At 44.1% G+C, this 23,124-nt stretch overlaps 2 protein-coding genes across 12 annotated transcripts in view; one reads left to right on the forward strand and one right to left on the reverse strand.

The window, feature by feature from the left end:
• Positions 1–11,255, reverse strand: part of BEND6 (BEN domain containing 6) — a 54,510-nt gene extending 43,255 nt beyond the window's left edge. The window contains exon 1 of the mRNA XM_006211520.4: positions 11,124–11,255. The gene's annotated coding sequence lies outside the window, so the exon portion shown is untranslated. The remainder of the gene's footprint in view (positions 1–11,123) is intronic.
• A 717-nt stretch (positions 11,256–11,972) lies between these two features.
• The window catches only part of DST (dystonin), a 435,317-nt gene continuing 424,165 nt past the window's right edge, over positions 11,973–23,124 (forward strand). For all 11 annotated transcript variants that reach the window (XM_072944761.1, XM_072944766.1, XM_072944764.1 and 8 more), the window contains exons 1-2: positions 11,973–12,153; positions 12,722–12,756. In XM_072944761.1, coding sequence (XP_072800862.1) covers positions 11,973–12,153; positions 12,722–12,756 — 216 coding nt within the window. The remainder of the gene's footprint in view (positions 12,154–12,721; positions 12,757–23,124) is intronic.

Here is a 23,124-nt window from a genome sequence, read left to right on the forward strand (position 1 = left end):
TGCAAGATGAAGAGTTCTGGAGACAGATGGTGGTGATGGTTGCACAACAATGTGACCGTGCCTTATGCTCCTGCACTATATACACTTAAAAATGAGTTAAGGTGTAAATTTGATGCTATGTGTTTTTACCACAGTAAAAAAAAATGGGAAAAATTTGCTTACAGAAACATAGTTTGCATAATATCCTTAACTATACTAAAATCTTCTCCTGCTGATATGGTTTAGTTAAAGAGCAAATTCTCCAGTTTCTTCACAAACACATAATTCGTTCAAGACCAACCAGAATGGACATATCAGACCTCTTTTAAAATGACTACTTTTCAGGAGATTTCAGGCCACTATTGTAACCTCCACAAACAGGTGATTCAATGTTCATATTACCTGCCAATTAGCAAATTCAGAAGGTATATTGTGAATATGGCTATACAGTAAACACTGCTAGTTTCTATAGTTAGTAAAAAAAAAATTCACCATGTAGTTATCTTCTCCTCTTTATTTTTTATTTTTATTTTTTTGCTAACAGAAACTACGTAAATAATTCTCCAAGTAGTTATAGGGGATGAGATTAAATAAGACCTTTTCTCCAAGATATGTGGTTGGATGAATAATATAAGCCAATGGCTTTCAATCTTTTTTGATTGTAGCTCACAGGAAAATATACATACTATGTTTTTTTTTTACATACTATGTTTTGATACAGAAAACACACACACACACCCACACACACACACACACACACCCCTAAAACAAAATTTCACGGAGCATACCCTACCACATGTGATGCATTCTCTGAGTTTCTATTCTGTCTACTATATTTTATTTCATTTTAACCAATGCCGATCACAGCACATTACATTGATTTCACAACTCACTAATATGTTATAACTCATAGTTGAAAAACAATGTTCTAAGGAACATCCAAATTGTGAAAAACATAGCTGAGAAATAAGGTATAGAGAAAGGGGAACCTTGCAGCCAACGAAAGCAAATGACTTTAATTAAAAAATGCATTTAAGTTTACTTTTAATATGTCAGTGATACAATTAATGCAGGATTCAAAAATGCAAAAGCCACCTCTGAAATTCTAAAAAACAAAAATGATCAAATTTAAGGAAACTAAATGAAAATCAAAATATAATTCAGGTATCTCATCCACTTTTGTATTTAAATATAAATTCTCTGTTATGAATTAAATAAAAACCCTGAAAGGCAAGTACAGGACTACAAAAAAACCCCCTATAATTTCATAAACTTTCATAATAGCTAAAAGTTTTCGATTGTTTTCTAATATGTATCAGTTTTGGAATGTATAGACATAATAGGTCCCTTTGCAGTACTCAAGTCAGATTATAAGCTGAAGCCTCCTCTCTGCGCTCCAAAATCCCAGGAAAATACTGTCAAAGTAATTCTAAATATTCAGTGGCTGGCTTAACGTTCTCTGTGAAATGGGCTACTAGTTTCAGCTCAGCCTCTGGCCAGGTGGGACCTGGTGGAGGGAGATGTCCATATTTATTTATTTTTATTAAATTATGTATTTACTAGAGGAAGGCAGATCAAGATCTGAGTGACTCTGAATGGCTGGGTGCCTTCTCCTGTAAGTACCCACAGCGCTCTACTGAGCAGAGCGATCTCATCCCAGTGTTCTTGACTTCTAGATAGAAATTCCTGGGTTTTACTAATAACTCTGGCGAGCATTTCAACTCACTCTTGTCTCTCTCTCTCTATTTCCAAAAGACATTTAACATGGTTTCAATGTCCAAGTTGTATCCAGAAATACCCTGATTAAAAAGATGATCAGTACACGTTAGGAGGACTGAGCCGTGCTGCCAACTCCATTGTGTGTGACTTGGACTGGACTGGAGACAGCGCAGGAACCTAAGAAACCCTAACTGTGTCTGAGGGACTTTAGACCTGAACCACTTTCAACGTCCCATGATGGGAAAGGAAAGGGAAGCAGTCTCATCCGGCCAGAGTTTGTGGATGTACTTTTACTAAAGCCAGTGTTACCAATAAGCTGTGATGTCACACGTTGTCATGCATGTCACTGTGATGTGGGAAAGGAATTCGTTTAGCTCCCTATCCTGCCCTATTGGACATCCTCAGATCTTCCCTATCCTATCTCCTTCTCTTAATAACAAGAAAAAGACAGCTAACAATTACTGAGTGCTTACTACGTGTAAGGTATATTTCTACGCATTTAACCTGTGCCGCTTCATTTAATCCTCACAGTCGCTCTCCAGGGTGGGTACAAGGCTTATTCACACTTTACAGATGAGGGAACCGGGGGAACTGAGGCTCCCAGTGGACCCTGGCCCCCTCTCCCTTTGGGCAGACAGCTGGTAAGTTTCCATTCTGACTGCTCTGAGCTACAGCACTGATCCTCCTGGTTTCCGTAATCCCTGCTGTTGTGGTCCGAATGGGTCCCTCCCCAAATCCATACATTGAAATCCTAACGCTTGCAGGTGATGGTGTCAGGCCGTGGGCCCTTTGGGAGGTGATTAGGTCATGATGTGGGGCAGGCCCTCATGAACGGGATGAGTGCTCCCATAAAAGAGGCTCCGAGAGATCCCTAGCCCCTTCTGCCACGTGAGGACACAGTGCAAAGTCGGCAGTCTGCAGCCTGGAAGACGACCTTTACCGGAACCCGACCAGGCAGGCACTCCGATCTCTGACCCCCGGCCTCCAAGAGCTTGTGAAATAGATTCCCGTTGTTTATCAGCCACGCCGTCTCTGGTATTTTGTGAAGGCAGCCTGAACAGACAAAGACACCGGCTTCCTCATCTGGAGCCAGAGTCTCTCTCTGCTGCTCCTGACCCGGCAAGACAGGCAGGTGCTAAGCGACCCAGGCTCCGTCTGATCTGCAGTACGACGCTGAGACGGGCTCACTGTCATCTCGATGCGTTCAGGGAGGGGCATCGACAGAGGAGGGCACGAACGTCACAGGCTGGGAGCCGAGGAAGACGGTCTCCACGGTGTCGCCTGTCCCCATCAAGTCTACGGAAAGCCTGCCGCCGCGTTTGGAACCGCCTGAGAGTCTGCACAGCAAAGTGCAGCAAAGCTCAGAGGAGCCCTGGGAAAGTTGCCCTACGCTTCTAAGGCCTCCAGAGTCTTTTCTAATGAATACCGGGTTTTGTGAATGTCTTCCCCTCGCCTCTTCTTCTATTATTACATGTCCTCCCCTCAACTCCCCATAGTTATGTGCCTTTTCCCCATCTATCAGAAACACAGATGCAGAGTTAAGCGGAAAGGAGAGTCAGAGCCAATTAAAAGTTCTGTTTTAGGATAACTGTTAAGGCATGTAAGATCATCTTCCACTTAACATTTTTTTAATTAATGGAGAACATTCTATTCATCTTGAAAGTTGAGTGCCAGATGAGATCATTATTCTTTTGGCTCCAAGTAACCGTATTCTAGAACGTGATTAAGTTTTAGACCGATTTTAAAAACTCACAGAATGTAATAATTCTGAGCGAAGAATCAATGTCTCTGCATAAAAATCAGGAGTGATTCAACTTTCAAATATGAGTTATCTTACCAATTATAATGTGGAAGGACAAGCTAATTTCTCTTTGAACTCTCTGCCCCATTGCACTCTATATTAATATCATACCCTAATGAAGTAGGTGTTTACCATTTACCAATATCTCTATTAATTTTGTACTTTAATAGTCTTGAAAGTTTAGGTTTGGAGGGGAGGTATAGCTCAAGTGGTAGAGCATGTGCTTAGCATGCACGAGGTCCTGAGTTCAATCCTCAGTACCTCCATTAGAAAATAAAAAATAAACTAATGATAAATAAATAAATAGACCTAATGACCTCCCCTCCCAAAAATAAATTAAAAAAAGAAAAAAGTTTAGGTCTAAACATAATTAACTGTTGAGTCATATTTCAGATAATTTATTCAATAAATCATCTTAACTGGTTTGCCCCTGTCCCCCTTATCAATAATTTTCTTGCTCTAACATTCCTTGGTACTGTGTTGAAGCAACACTACATTCCTCAATGAGGAAGTCCAGAGCGTGTTGTCCTGTGCCCTTGAGTGTTGGGCAGAGGTGAACAGTGGTCATACCAGCCAACTCACAGGGTGCTGCTAATGCCCTGAATCCAGGCACCAAGACCCAGACTCCCAACAGCTCACCATGCAGCAGATGACCATGAGGTGGGGGACACTAATTGTGGCCCTGCAGTATCTTCTCATGGTGGGTTCCCACCTCACTACAGACGGCCACAGAACAAAATTGTGCAAAGAACAGTGCCTGCTAGACCAGATGGATCTGGGACCCTCAGGGAATGGCATTGGTTGCAAGTCTCTGTGTGGACTGCGTGGATGTTTTACACTAAACCCTTCCCAGCATATAGGGTCAGAAGGGAACTTGGAGGAAATAGAACCAGCCAGATGGAGAGATCAGGACACCCTGGAAACTGGACTTGGAGTGAGGAAGTCACAGGATGAAAACAATGAGCCTTGTGGTGTGACAGTATGATCGCAGTGATGGGACATTAGGACCTAGCGTCCTGAGAATGTAGTGGTGGCGGGGGGAGTTGGAGGAAGGCATGGCAAGTGTGGAAGATCAGAGATAATGGGATGGATGGGCGGTCTTCCATACCGCAGGCAGGAACCCAGTTATCCTGGCGGGATCCAGTTCCCAGATCTCTGGGGAAGGCTGAATGTTGAAAAGCCTTACAAGCTGTGGCTTGGAGCAGATTTAGGAGGAAAGCTGCTACATGCACAGGATGTGTAGGAATAGTTTCTGGGAGTCCTTCTGCCGCTCTTTTAAGCCTTAAGACTATGGAGATCCTTGCAGACTGTGAGCTCAAGACTAAATTTTAGGACCAGTGTTTTTCGCTCAAAAATGGGCTTATCCAGTCAAACATCTAGATTGAAGTTGGGACACTTAATTGGCCTGAAGGCAGCCCAGGAATCAAGTCAGCCCTTCTTCCCGTGACAGAAGCCTGTGGAGTGGTCCTAGGTAGTTAACACGGTCTCCCTTCTCAGAGTTAGAACCGACATCCCAATGAAAGGTAATGAGGGAACTCATTTGTCCCTCTCCCAATCTTGCAAGAGGAAGGAAACTCACAGCGCACTGTCTCCACTTAGTCAGAGGGTGGGCGGCATCTGCTTGTATTGGGGACATGTCCCTGAACCTCTGTGGGTTAGAGCTGAGGGCTTCCTCTGCTCATCCTAGACTGATGGTGCTCCAGCCCCTTCTCCCAGTCTCAGGGGAGGTACTCAGGTGATGTGGTGCTGATGCAGCGGGAGAATGATTTGATGCTGCAGGAGCCTTGTTATCTGTGCGCATGTGTAAGGTTCTGATGATTCTCTGTTTCTGTCCTTAAGAACCTGGTGAAAACTATGGGTCATGTCCCCCTAAAGAGACCCACAGTTTTATGCATAATTTCAGGTCCCAAGAATCCTGTTCATCAATTGGTTACAAACTCCCACAGCAGAGACAGGGCCAGCAAAAGCAGACTTTAGGTTTTTGGCTTTCTTCTTTGAAACAGAAACTTTATTCTCATTTAGTCTGTTTGCTACTCATTCCCCTGTTTTACTCTAAAAAGTATTTTGGAGCCACGAAGACATTTTAAGACTGGCTTTTCTTTCTGTTGCTAGATCCGTGGGATATTATGACACTGGGATAATTTCAATACCCTCTGGAACTGTGTGTCATTGAAACATCTTTTCCTCATCGCTGTTCTCATTCTCCTTGGTGCACTTGCTACCTCTGCTCTTTTAGGGACATTCCTTCAGGTTCTCCGCACCGCGATGTATTAGCATACAGATCTATTACCACCCAACATTTAATGCAAAAGTCCTACAAAACATTATTGTAAGAAATGGAGATAATTTAGCTACTAAATATTACTGTCATTGTATTAAGACAATCTGGGATTTAATTCATAAACATTAGTTAATTAAGAACTTAGCAATGACTTCAGCTTTCAAACTTGCTTCGTAAGTTGCCCGTTTTAGAAATGGAAATACTTTACACTCTCTGAATCATAATGAACAAGGCGGCCCCGTGATTTATAACTCTGAGAGCTTTGTAATTTGACTTATGAAGAGCTCTCCACTTTTCCACTGGCGGTTCATACAACCATGAGTAAATTTTCTGGTCAAATGACTCAGAATTTTGCTGCATGACTAATCCCACACTCAATGTGGAAACTATATAAATGAATTCGATTTGCTTGTGGATAATAAATGACTACTTTCTAAAAACTGTCTGCAAAGCATTAGAGAGTAGATGAATTCAATTCTATTGATGTTTTTCAAACTCTCAAACTCAGCAGACTTTTGAAAAAAGTCTGTAATGCTCACAAAAAAGAACATCGCCCCCCCCCCACCAGCTTTATCAAGGATTTTGCAACTCGTAGGACAAGAAATCCTAATTAGGCCCTAAAATTTCCAAAATGTTAAAAGGACAATTTGGGATGATCCTGTTGGCAATATTTTTTCTTACAATGATACCTTTAAGTTATTTTAAAAGTATTTTATTATGGTAAAATAATTATAAATCCTTTCCTGGGATATAGTGGCTGAAAATAATATTTGATACTATTGCAAATAACAATTGTTTTTCCTTCAAAAACTCAAAATTTAAAAAGATAATAATGATCCATCCATGCGGTGGCCCCTGCCCTCCAAGATTCTGGACTCTGGAAATCGCCCCCAAGATTACAGCAGATGCGGTACTTTCTCCCAAACCACATAGCTCCTTGACCTTTCAATACCAGAACACAGACATTGTTGGCACAGGCCCTGGTCTCAGTCATGAAAACCATTTGGGAATAAACAGGCATACAACACGTTTCCTCGATTCCTCCCAATTCCTTCACATGCCATTGATTTTTGAGAGTCAAAAGCTTCATCTAGGGTCAAGTCGTTTACCATTTCAAAATCACTATGATTTATTTCTAATAATTTGTCACTAGAAATCCCACTCCTGAACATATATCCAGAGAAAGCTCTAACTCGAAAAAGATACATGCACCCCAATGTTCACAGCAGCACTATGAACAATAGCCAAGGCTTGGAAGCAACCTAAGTGTCCACCGAGAAATGACTGGATAAAGAAAATGTGGTATATTTATACAATGGAATACTACTCAGCCATAAAAAAGAATAAAAATAATGCCATTTGCAGCAACATGGATGGACCTAGAGATTATCATATAAGTGAAGTAAGTCAGATGGAGAAAGAGAAATATCATGTGATAACACTTTTATGTGGTATCTTAAATAAATGATACAAATGAACTTATTTACAAACTGGAAATAGACTCAGACATGGTTATCAAAGGGGAAAGGGGTGATGGGGATGGATAAACCAGGAGTTTGGGATTAACATATACATGCTACTATACATAAAATAGATAACCAACAAAGACCTACTGTACAGCACAGGGAACTGTATTCAATATCTTGTAATAACCTATAATGGAAAAGAATCTGAAAAAGAATATATATGTATGTGTATAACTGAATCACTTTGCTCTACACCTGACACTAACACAACATTGTAAAGCAACTATACTTCAATTAAAAAATTCATTGCAAGAGCCATTCTTAGCTAACCTTTTTGTTTTCAAGGGGGTAACATTCCAATGTACTGTCTTTGTGGGATTATCAGTCTGTAATCTACTCATTTCCTACCCATGCAGGTTTGTAATAGACACTCACAGACAACTTAGGCTACATTCCAAGATATTCCTTAGTTTTCTTTAAAAATTTTTCTATTCTGAGCACTACTAGCCAGGGTTGGTGGAGGGAGCCCAGGTGCAGGGAGCCATCACCACTAGTCAGGGTCAGTTTTAACTCTGCAGAGTCAAAAGCAGCTTGAGAGCAGAAGGAACCAGATTCGGGTGCGTGAGGACAAGTGCACCCCTATCCTGACAAAAGGACATTTGTTGGCTTTTACTCAGTTGCATTTCTACCCATGCCTTCTAGAATCAAATTTCTCCAAAGACTGTAGACAGTCCTCTTGCCTCTTTTTTTCCCCCTGGTCTCTCTCCAACAACCCATTCCTGTCTGGGTTCAGCCTCTCCCACTATGATGAGCCAGTTCTCTGGAAGGTGTCCAGAGGTCTCCTCCGTCCACAGCCTCCTTTCCCCGGCTGTGCCTCTGTTCTAGGAAGACCCTCAACCAGGGCACTTCCCACCGAGCTACTGCTCCCCTTTCTTCAGTCTACAAGTGGACGTCGTCTCCAAAGCTACGATTCCATTCTTTCCACGCTTTCTCTTCCTTAGTCATTTCGTCCACGTCCATGACTTCAACTAGAATTTATGCTGGTGACTCCTATCTGTCTCTGGTTCTGACCTCTCCACCCATGTTTCCACGGATGTCCAGTTTCACACGGATGCCCTCTGACACCTCTGCTGCAATGGGTGTGCAACTCAGTGTGGCTTGGTCACCTTTTCCTCCAAAACTTCCTGCACTGGGGCTCAAAATATGAGTCATCTGTAATTCCTCCTTCTCCCTGAATTGGTCGCAACACAGCTTAGGGTGGAGATTTCTCTTCTTCCTGATGTGTCTTCCCAACCCATCAATTAGGAATTTGTGCCCTTCCTGCCCTTGTGTTGGGAAGGGCTGTAGTCCTTCAGGGGTGACTGGGAGGGTGTGCAGAGTTAGGGAAAAGGACCAAGATGTGCCATTTTGGACTTGAGCCCAAGCCATGCTCTTCAGCCTGACTTTACCCTGAATAAAGTTAGTGTGTTAATTTCCTTCTGGTTTCTCCTGTGTGTTCTCAATCTGGTTGAGAATCTAAAGGGAAAAAGGGCTTGGTGGATCATCTTCTACATACCTGATAGCAAACTCTCTTAACTGTTTTCCCCGACGCTTTTGTCTTCTCTTGGGTGACACTGCTAACTATCATAAAAAGTCAAAACAATATATATACCTTTCCATCTTGATTTTCACTTCTTGGACTAAAAGATTTGGCTGTGGACAATCCTCCTCCATCCTGACCCCCAAACTTTAAATGTATAACTTGGAGATGATGTCAATTACTCTTTTTTAATGAAAACCTACCATAAGGAAAAAGGTATGAATTCTGTTAAATTAACTTCTGAAAAGGACTGATTGGCTGATTTAATATTTATTGAATTCTGCAATGCATTAGCGTCACATAAACTTACAGGTAAGAAACAATTAATAACATGCCATTACTTGGAGAAGGAAATGATCAATTAGCAACAAACAAATCAGAAAATAACAATGGAACCTAAATACCACATTCTCTCAATGGCTCAGTCTGCTTATTACTAGTATCCTTGAGAAAACTGATGCAAAGAACAGAAATGAACGCATCTAAAAAGAAATATCTGTAATCCGACTGCAGGGCAGTCCGGCATTTGGCTGCCAAAAGAGATAAATGATGTTCTTGTGTGTACTTGAAACTTAACAAATGGCTGCAGCAAGACTCAGGATGGTAACAACTGTACTGAAGTAATAGCTCAGAAAACCATCACTGCTATTTAGTTTCTTTTTGTTGTTATAAATGCAGAGTTTGGGGCAAATTAGTTACTATGCTGTGCCTATGGAGTGTTTCAAGGATCTGCAGTCCATTTCAGCTCACTCACAAATCTTAGTCAATGAGAAATAGAAAGTAAAGACGACCTTCCTACTTTTCTGTTAATTATTTCTCCCACTGTTTGCAGGAGGTTAATTCAGTTTTGCTGTTGCTTTAAATTACTCCACCAGACCACTGTGAGGCAATTCGGTATACAATTCCTGTCCTGATGTGCCCTGCAAGGCAGACTCCGGAACTCTCCTCAAAGACCACCCCACAGCGGATGGGAATGTGGGCTCTCACTGCAGTGGGCTGCGGTATCATGAAACCTGTGAGCTACCTACACGCGACGAGGTGCTACCTGTCAGCCCGAGTGCCAGGGACTGACGAAGTCCACCTGACTTGTAGTGCAGCCAGCACCCCGATCCAGCATCCTCACTGTACACAGAGTCTGCAAGCAAGGCCCTTCCAGCTTCAAATCAGAACAGCCGAATGAGAGAATGCTTATTTCGTTTTAGGAAACAAGTTGCACGTAAGAAAACTCGATCTCTTGTTTCCCATCTTAATGATGCTGGCATTTAAGAAATGCATTAGGCAACGCCTTTTGGAGTTTCCTTTAATGCTTACACATGGTAATACGTTGTAGGCCCTAAGAACATCAGTGGTTGAGCCTCTATGCAGAGCTGTACGCTTGATTTTGTATTGTTAGCAAACCACACTGATTTTGAGATCCTACAAGCAAGTAACAAAATGTAAGTATTGTCAGATTCTTGAACTGTTCTCCTGAATTTTACAAATTACTTTTTTATGACCCAATTTCTCCAATCTCCTAAGTCTTCCAAAGTAAGAGTCCACCTTAGTGGTTATTTGAAACTCCACAAATTCAGTCATGCCACTTGCACCTTGCCGCTCTAACTGCAGTTTCATTATGCGAGTAAAGAAAACAAAACAAGCAAAAACCAACCCCACACAGGAAAAGGCAGCACTGGCTTGGGAGCCACAGGATGGGCACAGCACTGGCCGGCCGAGGCCGCTGCCGCAGCAAGCCCGGGCCAGGTGTCCTGGTGGCCGCAGGGAGGCGACTGCAGCGCCGCCGCCGCGCCTCCCGCGTCCGCACTGCGCCAGCGACCCCGGGAAAGCCTCCCGGACGCCAACTACAGGATACCTTTGGCTGCTTATGAAGAAAGGGGAGGAGGCAGGAGGGAAGAGAGGGAGTGTGTGCGTCTTGAATGTGATAGATCATTATCTCCTAACACTCTTAAAAAACTGCTCCTCAAAATACACACAGACCAACCTCCAACTTCTTCCATCTGCCAGTTCCCTAAATCTGAAATTGCCTCTCCCTTCAAGTGCACGAAAGGAGTCAAGGCTTTATGGTCAACGCAGGGATGCACGAGGATCCAAAGTGCCCATTTCTCGGCTGCGACACAGCGCCAAGTTAGGGGTGGGAGAGTTCATGTCTGCAGACCCGAGTGCTCTAATGGGGAGCGCACCGGGTCCAGAGGGGCTGGAGGGGGCGGGCCTCCCGTTCCGGGGGACCCCGATGCCCAGGAAAGGCCCTGCCCGGGGCTCAGGCTTCGGCGTGCGAGGAACCCCCCGCAAACAATAGCTCACCCGGCTGCATCCTCCAGAGCCCCAGCCTCGGGGCGGGGCGCGGGGAGGTGGGAGGTGGGGGGCAGCACCGCCTGCAGGCTCCCGCCAGCGCCTCACAGTTTCCCCCCGGCTCCGCGGCGCCCCCTGTCGCCGGGCTCCCCAGCAATCGGCCACGGGAGGCTGGAAAGGCGGCAACCCGGGTTTCCGGGAGCGGAGGGGCGCCCGGCCCGTGACCCCCGGGACGGCGCGGCCCCGCGGGCTGCCCCGCGGGAGGGCGCTGGGCTCTCAGGCCCGGGCGCAGCCCGCGGCCGCCACCGGAGCCGCCGCAGCCATGTCCGCGCGCCCGCGCTGCCGCAGCCCGGCCGTGATGTCATCCGCCGAGCCCCCGCCGCGGCGCCCAACTCCCGCCCGCCGCGGGCCGCCGCGGCCCCGCCCCGCCCCACGTGCTCCCGGCTTCGGGGATGCCGAGGCCGGCGGTGGCCGCAGGACGATGCGTGGAGCCCAGGTGGCCGCCGCGGCGGCAGCGCTGCCCCTCCCCGCCCGCCGCGTCTCTGGCGGGGCTGCGCCCAGGGGCTGCGTACAGACGGGGGCGGGGGCGCCTGCGGAGGGCGGGGAGGGCTCCCCGCCGCCAAGTGCCTGCCGGGTCGCCGTCTGCTGAGTCATGGCCAGCGCTGCCCGCAGCCTGGGATCACTCCTGTAGCGCGGCGGGCGCGGGTGCGCAGCTATTGGGCCGGGCGCGGGGCCGCGAGCGCCGGGCATGACGCGCTGAGCCGCGCTCGCCCGTGCCCGCCGCTCCGCGTGCGCCCCGCGCGGGTGCCTGTGCCGCCGCCCTCCAGCCCCGCCGCCAGCCGCCCCCGCCTCGCCCGCACCATGATCGCCGCCGCTTTCCTCGTCTTGCTGAGACCCTACAGTATACAATGTGCCCTCTTCCTCTTGTTGCTTCTGGTGGGCACCATCGCCACCATCATCTTTTTCTGCTGCTGGCACCGCAGGCTCCAGAAGGGGAGGCATCCGATGAAATCGGTCTTTTCGGGTCGTTCAAGAAGCCGAGGTAAGACACGCCGCGACGGGCTTCCTCGGGCCGGGAGGAAGCTTTAAGCCGATTTGGAGAGGGAAGCGCGGCTGGCTCCTTTCCGCGCTGCCGCCCAGACCCCATCCCCGCGCGCTCCCCCAGCCGAGTGCGTTTGTGTGTCTGACGTCCCTCTCCCCCTCCTCCGTCTCCGGGGTTGGGGTAGCCGCGACGAGTAGGGCGCCGGGTGGGGAGAAACGGACGCAGATGCTTAGAGTCAGTTTGCTTAAGCCCTGCTGGGGATCGGAGCCGAGTCCGGGCTGCGGCAGTCTCCCTCCACCCACCCAGGGCTGGAGCGTGGGGTCCGAAAGTGAAGCATAGAGATCCGGGGCTCCCCAACTCCCCTAGAACTTTCCCTGAAACTTCTCGTGGAGGAATTACCTAGAGACCGCTGGCCTAGTAACCACCCCGCCCGGCAGGGTGTCCCCACTGCCTTCGAGGCGTCTAGAACGCCCCTTCCTGACCCTTGTCCCCTAGGTGAGTCATCGGTGACTCGGCAGGTGATGAACAAGGAGTTAAATGAAGTCTCGTTCTTCTTTTTTCTCCCCAGATGCTGTTCTGAGATCTCACCACTATCGTTCTGAGGTAATTTACTTAGCGCGCACGCTCAAGGTCAGAAGAAGTTCTCTTTCCTGAGTAACAATATTAATCATATGCGTGTTAGGAAACCAGTAGGGCGTTGAATGGCGATGCCCTCAAGCCGAAAGGGCCGCGTTTCTTTTTAAGCGACTCCCCAACATGAGTGCCCAGCGAACGGTTTTAGCAGGTTTCTTGTGCAGTACCAGAAGGTGGGAAAGACAGCCCCTGAAAGTGGTCAGGTCTTAGGAAATTAGCCTCGGGGGTGGATCTCAGGGTCCTTTGGCATCTGTAAGGCACCGATAGAAGGTTTCTGGGTGCCGTCAGCTGGCTGTGGTTGCGTATCCAACGAGGCTCAGGAGCTTTTAGAGAGTTAGTGCAGAGCAATTTGATCCGTATGCATTTATTTCACTTTAGGCTCCTGTTCACCCAGAGAGCCCTCCATGTTTTACTGGGGACAGCTGATGATTTTTGCCAAGTGGCGGTGGTGGTGATCTTTTCTGGCTTTACTCTCCAAACGCAGACCATCCCTCCATGAACAGGTGACCTGGCTGCCGCGATTGGGCGGAACTGCTGTAGGGCTGTTTGGGCTGGAGAATAGAACAAAACGAGAAACACAAGCTCTCCCTGACCCAGCGTTTCTGAGTTTCCAAGACAGCCCCCACTTGATGGGAGATGACTTTCTCTCTTTTCGGGAGAGATTCACACAGCCAGGAGGTTACTGGTAGCCAGGCTGGTGTGGTTTACTCATCTTAGCAAAGACTTCACAGATGAGACACCCTCCATTTACTCGCCATTTACCTGAGAAGTTATTTCACATTTCATTTCACTAGTGAATCCGATGTGTTATTGCACCCGAGATGTATTTTTGGACCCTGGTTGCTTGAAAGCTCTCCCTGCATTATTTTAACAGCATTATAATGCTGCACAACGAATAATTCTGTATGTGGCCCAGGGGATGAGAACTCTGCTCAGCGTAGGGCCCTGAAGATAGTAACGTAACCAGTCAGACAATCCGAGGTTCCATCCTGGCTTTACACTAACTAGCTGTGTGGTGCTGGGAAACTCAACTCCTCAGCATCTCAGTTTCTCATCTGGAAAATGGGACCAGTAGTACCGAGTAGGGCTGTAGGGGAGGGCAGGGTTGACAAGTAGTTATGTTAAAAAAAACTTCACTTAGTTCATAGTAGGTATTCAGTACTTGATAGCTATAATTACATATTGTAAAATAGAATTAAAAATGTGTAAAATAGAAGGTCTCTTTGCAACTTTTAAAGTCTTTATTAGATTAATTAATTCAAATTTATGGGAAGAGGGGAGGGTGTAGGTCAGTGGTAGAGCGCATGCTTAGCATGCACAGAGTCCTGGGTTCAATCCCCAGTACCTCCAAAAAAAATAAATAAACCCCAAATAAACCTAATTACTCTCCCCCCCCCCAAAAAAGAAAATCAAATTTATGGGAAACAATATAAAGTCTATTATGAAGCAATGTTTTTTGAATATCTATTCATTTAATAGAATAACCCATTTAGAGGTGACAAAAATAAACAATGGTCTGGGTGCGAACATCACAATTCAGGATTTTGATTTTAAAAAGAGGTTACCAGTCCAGTACATGTAAATGACAGAACCAGAGTAAAAATCCTGTTATGGGTTCTTAGATGAGCCATCAAACATGTCAGCTGAAGTCCAAACAGAGGACTGAGATAGAACTACGCCTTGTTTAGTTATCTCTGAGTTGAGCACTTGTCGTGAACTGGCATTTGGTTAGAAAGGCTGGGAGTGGTTATTTAATGTCGAAACTCATTTCACAGATTCCTGGGACAGGTTGACATCCAGTGTGTGCTTTGTATTCACCTCATCTGCTCTGCTGTGAGCGCCTTGAGGGCATGGACCACATCTCTCTTGTTTAGGGCTGTATCCCCACTGCCTGCTGAATCATTGGCTCGTAATAATATTTGTCATAAATTCCTCGAGGAATGCCAGTTCCCATACCAGGGTGAGTACAACTCAGTATTGGGTAGAAAAGAAAAATGCACATTCTCAGGACATTGCTCAGAACTCAACATTTGCTGAATCCCAATTCTTATTTTACCTTTCTAGACTTTAAAAAAAATTGCCGTAGACTTTGCATCAGAAACAGAAATCACTGGGTGGGAAAGGTTGTAGCTCAGTGGTTGAGCGCATGCTTAGCATGCACGTAGGTCCTGAGTTCAATCCCCAGTCCCTCCTTTAAAACAGAGAGTTAAAAAAAAAACTATGTATAAAATATTTTTAAAAACTTAAAAAATGTAAATCACTGATTATAACAAAATGGATTTGGTTAGAATTCTTTTTTTCTCAGAAAATTAAATGCAGTATTAGCTTAATTTGTTGATAGGCCACCCATGTTCCCCTTTATCCCAAGTTCCTTTGTTAAGCTGCTCAAAGAATGTTATTTCATAAGAGAAAATCCTGAGAATGTCCTATATCATCACTGTTTTGTGTTCACTGCAAATAAAACATTTCCCCCTAGGGAAAACGGATTTTTTTTTTCTTCTTCGTTTCCATCAAAATGCCCTTTCCTGCAGAATTTTCTCCTTGAGAAATACCTCTGAATGTTTTGGATTGTAGCATATTAAAAATGAGTACTTGTGCAGCATAATGGATAGTCTTTTTGTTGCTTTTTAGCAGTAGCTGCTGCAAAAATTAGGATGAAAGAAAATGTTTTGATTTTCCTCCCAACTTCTAGTCATATTGAATATTCTATTCTCCATCCCAGTCTCAGTAAGTAGATGATTCACTTTCAGCAGTTTTCTAGTGGTCAAGTGAGGAGAATGGGTTTGGGATCTGCTGACTCATTTTGAAATGTGAAGGAGCTTGGGGAAAGTCCTGGAACACATGAAGAAGTTCAGTTAGCACTTGGCTGGGTTCTTTTTTTTTTTTTTGGTGGAATGTATTGCTTCTGCTATCCAGATGTCTGGGGGGAGTCCAGTTGGACAGGAAATTTCAGGATGTTTCTTCCCAGGTAGTGAAAGAGATACTTCCCTGGCTGGGGGTGGTGGGGGGAGCGGATCCGTGGCATCAGGACCCCGGGTGCTTTGGGGAAGTTCTGCAGCAGGAAAAAAAAAGCCACGTCTCTCGTGTGAGGGGTTCTAGCTTTTTACTCCTCACTAAGTGTTTCATAAACACCTTTCTTCATCTAAGTTTCTTCCTCCTGGAGCTAGAAATAAATGATAGCAATATTTATGTGATGTTTGGGAGGCGTAACCACCAACAGCCCTTTTAATTTTCACATACTGGCAAACTCATCTTGATGGACTTAATAGTTCTCTGCATTTTAATAATAGCACATGAGAATGTGAAATTATTAATTAATCCACCCAGCAAAGGCTCAACAGTGTAACCCCAATCCACAGACAGAGAAAAAGGTCCAGAGAGGGAGAAGTAGGTGCTTTGTGTCTGAATATAAAGTACTTGTGTCACACACACACACACCCCCTTGTACACAGCTGATGAAGAGAAGTTATTTCACATTGATGTGGGACACAGTCTAGAAACCACGTCTGTGGGTCTCTAACAAATGTGCTTTTCCTTTTATAATGTTTGGCGCTGTGACTTTACACAAGGCTTAACTGTTACCCTGGATTCCTGGGGTAAAGTCAGGCAGTGGCAGTCCTGGTTTTAAGAAAATTTCAGAAAGCAATATGGGTAATTGAGGTACCATTAGATTACAAGAGAGAGCCTCAGGAGTGCTGCGGGAGGCTGAAGACAATTACACAGACTGCCCTTGGAGGACGCCTGGAGGGACCAGTGGTACTTGATCCCTGTTCACCAGCCCAGTGGGATAAGGGAAGCCTTGTTGGACAGGAGGGGAGGGAGGAGTGTGTTTTGTGTCCGTGAGGATTGAGTGAATATCTTCACTTCCTGTTTCAGGTAAAGGGACCAAAGGAGTTAAGTTAAGCAGTTCCCAGAGAGTCACATAGCCAGATAAGGACTCGGTGAGACAGGAGCTCCCTGGCTATGTTTGTTTGCCTGGTGGTGGTTAACTGTGTCCCTCACAGCCCAGAGACTCATATGCCCAAAATTCTCCATGAAGGAGAGAAGCGAAGTTGAATGAATTTTTAGTGGACATTCCTTACAAAACTGAATAGGCAAGTCCTTTAGGTTTTTCTAGTGTTACCCACGTTATCCTGGGTGAAAGGGTGGTCCACACAGACCCCCATGCCGCCCTGCCCTACCCCGGCCTCACTACACTTCCAGAGTCCCTGCACCAAACCAGGGATGCTCAGCAAAGTAACCACAGTTTACAGCTTCTCACAGAAATTGCATCTTTCATTAAGGATTACCCAATTTAGTGGATTAGAGAAAATAATTGTTTATTATTTTGCCGTCTTTTACAATTAGGTTACCTTTGTAAATAAATTCTTTGCCTAGAGTTAGTTACATTGTAAGTCTAAATTAGTTTATACTAACTAAATCAGTCTTAAGTGGAACTCTACACATGATATAGTGTTCATTTTGTTCCCCTCAGTTATTTTAGCTTTTTTATTTAAAAAAATTTTTTTTGTGTTCTTTTTTTGGGGGGGTAATTAGATTTATTTACTTATTTTTATTATTATTTTTTAATGGAGGTAGTGGGGATTGAACCCAGGACCTTGTGCATGCCAAGCATACACTCTACCGTTTAGCCATACCCTCCCCCTTCCCTCAGTTATTTTAAAAATAAACATTTATGTTTTTCATTCTTTGCGAGGTGTGATATTAGAGAGTAGGTGTAACAGAAGGTCTGAGGACTAGCCCCTGCCCTTGGCAATTGCTTCTAGGTCACTCCCAGTGTCAGGGCTGAAATTTAATAGTTGCTAGTTTCTTCTGTTCCGGTAACTGAACTGCTGTGCGGTTTCCAACTATGAATCACAGATGTGATGGGTGCCTCTGAGGCCGTGCTGTGCAAGTACAGGCAGTATGTTTGTGAAAAAGACAAATTCACCCTGTTCACCAGAGTCACCACCGCCAGATCATTTACCCTGACTCCAGCTACATGGCAACAAAACAGAATGCTGAAAGCAAAAGAAAAGAAAAGGAAGAAAGGGAAAAACTCACTTTCTTTTTTTTCCATGCATCTAAGCCTTTTCAGTCCAATCTAGATGAAAGTTGAAACAAAAGCTTTTTCAGAGAAGTCTGAATCTTTGTCTAACCTTAGGACTTAAGAAGGACTCTTTCTAAGATTTCTATTACAAAATAGAACCAGGCTAATAGCAAGTACTGGCTTAATGAAATGAATACAGGAAGAAGAGTTCAAAATCCTGGCTTGGGCTTCCAGCTCCGCCACTAACTCAGTGCGTGACCTTGGCCCAGCCTCTGAGACTCAGCCTGGCTGTTCTCACTGGTAACGTGAAGATGATCTCTGAAGCCCCTTCGAGTAGCAGGCCAGGTTTCATGCTCAAAAGGCATCTTGGAAAACTTGGTTTCTGCCTTCTAGGAACTTAAGGCAGGTAAAGGTAAAGATGTAATTAGCATAAATACCAAGTAACACATGTACAGAAGGGTTGGAATAATTCTGATGATGCGATTGCTCCTAGCTGCTGTGATCAGGGAAGCCTTCCAAGAGGAGGTGATATTTATGCTGTAGCATGCAGGTTGAGTAGTACCTGGCTAGACACAAAGGGGCTGAGAGCAAACCTCCAGGCCAACAGAACCTCTTGAGAATAGATATCAATTTAGGAACATACACTCCTGTTTTCAGAGCTCAGAACACACCCGTATGATTAGAAGAAAGGGTTCTTGAGATCACACGAAGGAATATCGAACTGGAAATATAAGGAGGTGCCAGCTGTAATAGAAATAACTTTCATGTACCACTTGACAGTTGACAGAGGCTTTGACATATTATTTTGTTTGAATGCCTTAGGAGGGCACCTGCTGTGAGCCTTCTCAAGAGAAGCAAAGAACTGCCTTTCAATTTCTTTTCTAACAACTACGGCCAAACAGCCTGATCACTCTTTTTTCTCTGTCAGGAAGAGTGAAAATTTGTGGCCTTGGCTGCAGAGGCTGGGACAGCGACCGGCTTTGGGCTTACTGGTCAGCTGGAAGTCGCATGATTTCAGGGTGTTGTGTGTTTCAGGTCCAGTGCTCAAGCATCACTGGGTTATATTTGACTGCAGGCACCATATGTCCAGGGATTTGTGACAACCTGCTCGTGTGTTCCTTGTGGTCATGAGAAATCCCAATGCAAAGCATAATACATTTGCAGGCAATTCATTATGTACAAGGTCATTTTTTATCAGCTACGACGTATATTACAGTTTTTTAAAGTGTTTGAAATGTGTCCCTGCTCTTGAACTTCTTCCTTGAGCATCCCCCGCCCACAATAATTATTCTAAATGTTTATGTACTTCTCAAACGCTCAGGCCTCCCACCCTGCCCACAGCCGGTGACTTCTCTCCCCAACTCACAGAGGACATCAGTGCCATCAAGTAGTAGCACCTTAAACTTCTTGCCTCTGCAAGCTAAGTGGCGTCCTCAACTTCCCTCCCAGCCCAGTGAAAAACTGCTGTGTCCTCCCTACTCATATTTTATGCTTATGCCGTGAATTCCTTGTCATTCCTGTTTCTTGGGGGCTGTTCCGTTACCGTCTGTTGTTCCTTCTCTCCTGACTCCTCTTCCTTACACGTAAACATCACATGCCCTTCTGAAAACAACACACACCTCCCCATACCGCCAGCTCGTCTCTTGGCAAGAAAAGTTTCCAGAGAGGTTCTTTATCTGTTACCTCCTATTCCTCGCTTCTCATTTATTCCTCAATTTAGTATCATCTGGCTTCTGCTGCTGCTGCTGCCACTCACCTTTGGCTTAGCAGTGAGTCCCAAATTGCTACGTCAGACCTTTTCATCTTTAACTTCATGGACCTATGCTTGTGTTGGACTTTCTTGGCCACCAATCCCCTCTTGAAGCAACCCCCCACCTTGTTTTCTGGCCACAGCTCCCATTTTTCCTGCATCGGACCCTCTTCCTACTTAGATATTGATGGTCCCAGTGTATTCCCTTGTGCCTAATTATTAAAACAGCTGTACTGAGGTGGGATTGCCACACTATACATTCCCCCATTTACAGTGCACAAATCGGTGATTTTTAGTGCGTTTGCAAGGTCGTGCAGCCATCCCAGAATTTATTTATTTATTTTTATTAAAGTATTTATTGGAAAAAAGGAGATCATTTTCAGATCGTTACTATGTATGAAGCTATACCAAGAAATGAAGGATTTTAACCAAGTAAAACAAAAATTGCTTAATTCATAGTTAATCTGGAACTTAAACTGAATCTTCCATGTTTATCATCGTAGATATCTGTTAAAATGTCAAATTCTGTGATCCCAGTTTTTTTACCATCTTTACCATTTTTTAAAAATTTATATATTTATTTTACAATATCATATTTTTTAATTGAAGTAGAGTTGATGTACATTATTACCTGTTACAGGTATGCAATATAGTAATTCACAGTTTTTAAAGGTTATGCTCCACTTATAGTTATTATAAAATATTGGCTGTGTTCCCGTATGTACAATACATTCTTGTAGCTTATTTTATACCTGAGAGTTTGTACCTCTTAATCCTCCACCTCCATCTTGCCCCTCCCTCTTCCCTCTCTCCACTGGCAACCACTAGTTCCTTCTCTACATCTCATCACAGAATTTAATACATTTCCATTATCCCCCAAAGAAACCCCATACTTGTTTCAGTCTCTCCGCGTCTGCCTCCCACCTCCAACCTGCACACCTCTCGGCCTCCCCACCCCCAATCCATACATGCTGGTTTAATAAGGATCATTCTAAAATACAAATTAATTCTTAAAACTTCTATTAGAGAGGCATTCAGATTTAAGTGATCCCAACAAAAGATGGGTTGTTATCTTTTTTTTTTAGCTTTTTTTTTAAGGGGGGATGAGGGAGGCAATTTGGATTGTTTGTTTGTTTAAGTGGACGTGTTACAGATTAAACTCAGGACCTCCTGCATGCCGAGCACGCAGTCTACCACTGATCTATACCTTTCCCCCCAAATGGGTTATTAATAACCAGGATTAATATTCCCTGGCGGCAGGAAGTCTAGAGATGCTGCAGGCTTTTGTGTGTCAGTGCTGGGGTAATTGGGATAATCCCGGCCTTTCCCCCATGGTTGCAGGATGGCTGGCACTGTTCCAGACCGTGTGCCCAAAGTCAAGGGAGGAAGGAGAGGGAAAGGGCAGAGCCAGCCAAGGAAGGATGTTCATCAGGAAATCAAAATCTTGGCCGAAGCCTTTCCAGTTAGATTTCTTCTTACGCATCCCTGGTCGGAACTGTCACAAGGCCGTCCCTCCCTGCAGGGGAAGCCTGGGCTATGAGCTTTTATTTTCCTGGGCTTCTGTGATAGAGGTGGGCAGGGAGAGAGGGTTGGGGAAGCCATATTTACCCCCTCAAATTCTTAAATGCTTTCCCTTAGATCCACTTAAAACCCCCCAGTGGACTTCCTCTTCTTTCCAGGTAATGAAGTTCCACCTTCTTAATATGACATGAGGGAGATCCTTGTTCTGACACCTTGGTGATGATTCTAGTCTAGCCATTTGTCTTCACTTCTTGTAATTCTCCAAACAGACCTTTTAGGATTATTGTTGTTGTCTATGATACTTCCAACCAAGAACTCCCTTCTCCGTCTCCCTTTTCTCTCTTTGCCCACCCAACCCTAACTAAAGCAAATATTATTCAGGCATAAAAGGCGGACTCCTGCTCTTCCTTCCAAACCCAGTTCGTAGGTCGTCTCCAGGAAACTTTCTTAGCTCTCTCCTCCTCATAATAATTGGGTTTTCTGTTTGTCCCTCCTACAAGACTATGAGTATCTGAATCCTTGTTTTTGGCTCAGTGTCTGGTACAGAATAATGCTCAGTGCATGTTTGTGGAATAAGTGAATATACTTGTCATTTTCTAAAGTCAGTTTAACTCTCAGTTCTCATGGATTCTGACTTTCAAATATTCCAGTATCCCTCTTTTACTTTTAAAGGGAAAGAGACAGATGCTTTTCATTTTTTATTTCAGACATACTCACAGTTGTGCCTTAGTTAGCATCCTGTGTTTACTTCAAAAATACACAGATTCAGGCACTTTTTTAAAATGAGCTGAAAATATTTCACGACATTTGAATTTATTATTGGAAAGATTTTTATACTTTGATGTGAGAACTTTGAACAAAAGTTTTAATATTTAATGTTTTTATTTCAATATGTAATCTGAAAAATTAACATAAGTATATTCTGAATTATCTTGTAACAAATTGACTTTGTCACCAGTATTATGTGCCTGATTTTATGTTTTGTTCACAATCAAATTGGTGCCAAGTGGTATTGCATTAATTGTCATGATCTTAAGAGAAAAGACCGGGACAATTTCAGTGTGTATTTTTATGCATTCATGCCAGGTGCAGGCTAAATGTGTGTGCTTTGGTTGTCTTTCTTTCACTTAGTTATAAGAAATGTGGTGATAAATTTGAATTGAGAGCATCAGAATGCTAAATACCAAAGTAAATATAAAATACAATTTTATTCCTCTTAATTTCTTTAAAACATATATAATTGCTTAAAGCACAAATTATAATGTTGTGTTGTGGGTTTTGTAATGTATGACCAAGGTTTGGCAACTATAGTGTAGAAAAGTACAGGGGAGTAAATGGACTTCCCATATGATTGCAAGGTTTCCACATTTTATATGAAGTGGTAATATTAACTCTAAGTAGAATGAAAAGTTAAGGATGCATATTTTAATCCTCAGAGAAATGAACAAAAACAATGCAAAGACAATAGATGAACCCAAATTGAATTCTAAAAAATACCCTAATGATCCAAAGAAAAGGACAAAGGAACAAAAGAGGAAAAAACAGAGGGGATAGACTGAAAATGATAATAAGATGGTGGACCTAAATCCAATCATATTGATGATTATACTAAACATTAATGGGCTAAACACTCCAATTAAGAGACGGAGATTATCAGAGTGTGTAAATAGTATGCTATTTACAAGAGATGCACTTAAAGACATAGATTGATAGAGAAGGGATGGAAAAACATAAAGGATGTAAACAATAAGCAGAAGACTGAAGTGTCTATATTAATCTCAAGTAAAATAGATGTCAAGGCAGATAGTGTTACCAGAGAGAAAGAGGGGTTTTCCATAATAGTAAAAAGACTAACTGTTCAGGAAGATGTCATCATAAACGTGTATGTACCTAATACAGAGGCTTAAAATGCATGGAGTAAACATTGTCATAATTAAAGTGAAATATGGACAATTTTGTAATCATAGTTGATGGTTTTAATGTCTTTCTCTCAGCAACAGATAGAACATCCATACAGAAAATCAGTAAAGATGTAAGT

The sequence above is a fragment of the Vicugna pacos genome, chromosome 20 (assembly GCF_048564905.1).
Source record: "Vicugna pacos chromosome 20, VicPac4, whole genome shotgun sequence".
In the NCBI taxonomy this organism is placed as follows: Eukaryota; Metazoa; Chordata; class Mammalia; order Artiodactyla; family Camelidae; genus Vicugna; species Vicugna pacos.